Here is a 2,500-nt window from a genome sequence, read left to right on the forward strand (position 1 = left end):
TGTAAACCCTACCTTGTGGTTTTCTTGAGTTTAAACATGCTCTAGTGACTGGGGCCCCCAGACAAACTGGCCATTGTCACTGTGTTACAGGGCGAGTCTTATGGCATAATGTATGAGGCTGAAGTGCTGATGTCTTGGGAATATGCTCTGTAACCCCCCCCGACCCCCCCTCAGTCCCTCCCTCCCTCCCCTCCCCTACCCTCCCCTCCCTTTTTACAGTACACCATTACAAACCACTACATTTCACACATGGCAATTCACAGCCATTCACTGCGCTAATTCATTTAGCCAAGCCCAAATTACCAGAAACCGTTTTTCGTTAGGCACCGTGCGATTAAGCTGAATTAAAAGGTAATTAGAAAGGTACTGGACAGCGCCGTGGAGCGTTTTACTGGAGTAAACGCCGCGTGTGACAGTAAATGAACTATGACACGTCTCTCCGGGGGAAAGAAAAAAAATAGAAGCAAAGCGTTTTTTGGGGGGGGGGGGGGGGGGGTGGGGGTTGGAGGAATGTGTGACGAGTAAGCATGAAACGCGTTGCTAGGGCCGTCACTCACTTTCTCCCACGTCTCACACAATCGTTTACTTTTTTTACATAAAAAAAAAAAACATTCATTTTCTCCCACGACGTGTACAAATATATACACATAATATGTCACTTTTACTACATAGGTTCAGCAAAACCCACTATTACCCTACACAACACAACCGCCCAAATGTTCTTCACTCTCCAGAGCCCTGTCTCTCCCTCAGTGTTTCAGACAGTCAGTTTGGATGCACTGTTGTTCAACAAGACTCAAGGTCACCTTGAGACTGAACGGATTACGGGTAGTGAATGAAAAGCGATTAAGTGTTTGTTTTTTGTGTGCAAAGCTGTGAAATTGGTATATTATTGTTTGCGAGATCTTTTGTTCAGTCTGTTTAAACCTTCTGTATGAATTTCCATCTTTATTCAGTGGAATCGTTGCAAAGACAGAACTAAGAGTTATTGCTAGGACGTTATCAAAATATGGCTAAAACAGGATAGCGCGAGTGAAAGAGAATAAAGCAGACTTGGGCTGGGTGCCCAAATATGGACTGGTTTTGGGTGAGGGTGGGGGGTGGGGGGGGCGTCTTTAACTGTGGGCGCTTTCATGACCAAGTGAGTGTCTGTTGTCCTTCATGTTGCATTGCTGACCTTCTCTTGTGTGTGTGTGTGTATGCTTGAGAATACCTGCATGGTGCGTCTCTTGGTTAACGTGATCTCAAAGTTTCTCCACTCCCAGCGCTGCTCCACTATGTGAGCGAAAATGACCTGTCCGTTCCCACAGGCCCCTGCCAGCTGAGTGCCATCTGCAGACCAGGCCAGACTGAACACACTGCCTGTGTTAGGCTTCTCCAGAGCGTACGACCACTGAGAGAGAGAGAGTGAGAGAGAGAGAGAGAGAGAGAGAGAGAGAAAACAACAAATGATGAGCAATGATGAATGATGAGGCTTGATGGAGAGCATTGTCACAGGCTGCAGGAGTAAAGACAACTCAAACGTTGCCACCGATTATCGGCGCAATCAGATTCGCACAGCGAACCCGGCCAGCGAGGTCAGCGCGGAGAGTGTTTTTATAGACGTTTGGAAGAGGCCTTAATCTCACAGGGATGAAGCATCTCAAAGCTCAGGTTATGAATTAGGCGGGAAGACAGCGGAGAGCGACCGCTTTAGGGACAGGCATGCGCTGGGCTGGTTTGCGGGAGCCACGTGGAGCAGATACATCCAGGCCAGCCATAGGCTAGCCGCGAAGGTTGAGGAGTCATTAAAGACTGGAGGAGGCGGAGAGGGGAGGTTGGTGCTTAAGGGAGTTGAGGTAAGGGGGAGAATGAGAAGCGGAGGACTCTCCCCGCACTCCTAATGTAAAGCCTGGGTAAAGGACACCGGCGTGGGCCCGGGCCAGCCGGCAGGCAGTGATGAACTGTGAGACGCTGCAGTGCTCAGCGCTGCCAAGTCCCGCACTCAGCCTCGTAAACATACACTCTGCTAGAGTCATTTAGAACCAGGCCCCCGAATTATGAAGCCACAGAGAGGGGGAGCGTGTGTGTGTGTGTGTGTGTGTGTGCGTGCGTGCGTGTGTAAGTGGATGTTTGTGAGTTTGCATGTGGAGTTACGAATCTGTGTGTCAAACTGTGTTTGCGTGTCGAAGCCAAACCTGTACGCGTGGAAACGAACGCGTGCCCACACGTCACCGCACGGACGCTCGGATCTGAAGACGCAGGCTTTTTTTTTACATTTTCAACATGAGACTATGAGTGTCGGTGTTAATGCGAGACTGTGAAAGCCTTATTTTAAAAGTTGTAAATCTACATTGGTTCTCCCCCCCCCCGCTTTTTCTCTCAGGTGTCTGCTTTCTGTGTTTCGTTCGGTGTAAGTTATATCCCTCGGTCCTGGTGACTGGGCTGAAGGACCGGTCCAGCGGCACAGCATCTCCTCAAACAGCTGACAGAGATCGCTGCCATTCCCAAATCCCCATGC

The 2,500-nt window shown here is 49.6% G+C and overlaps 1 protein-coding gene across 1 annotated transcript in view; it reads right to left on the reverse strand.

Moving 5' to 3' along the window:
* The window catches only part of ift80 (intraflagellar transport 80 homolog (Chlamydomonas)), a 46,579-nt gene that overhangs the window by 12,055 nt on the left and 32,024 nt on the right, over window positions 1–2,500 (reverse strand). Inside the window, exon 8 of the mRNA XM_030777632.1 lies at window positions 1,214–1,393. Coding sequence (XP_030633492.1) covers window positions 1,214–1,393 — 180 coding nt within the window. The remainder of the gene's footprint in view (window positions 1–1,213; window positions 1,394–2,500) is intronic.

Source organism: Chanos chanos, chromosome 6 (genome assembly GCF_902362185.1).
Source record: "Chanos chanos chromosome 6, fChaCha1.1, whole genome shotgun sequence".
NCBI classification, from domain to species: domain Eukaryota; kingdom Metazoa; phylum Chordata; class Actinopteri; order Gonorynchiformes; family Chanidae; genus Chanos; species Chanos chanos.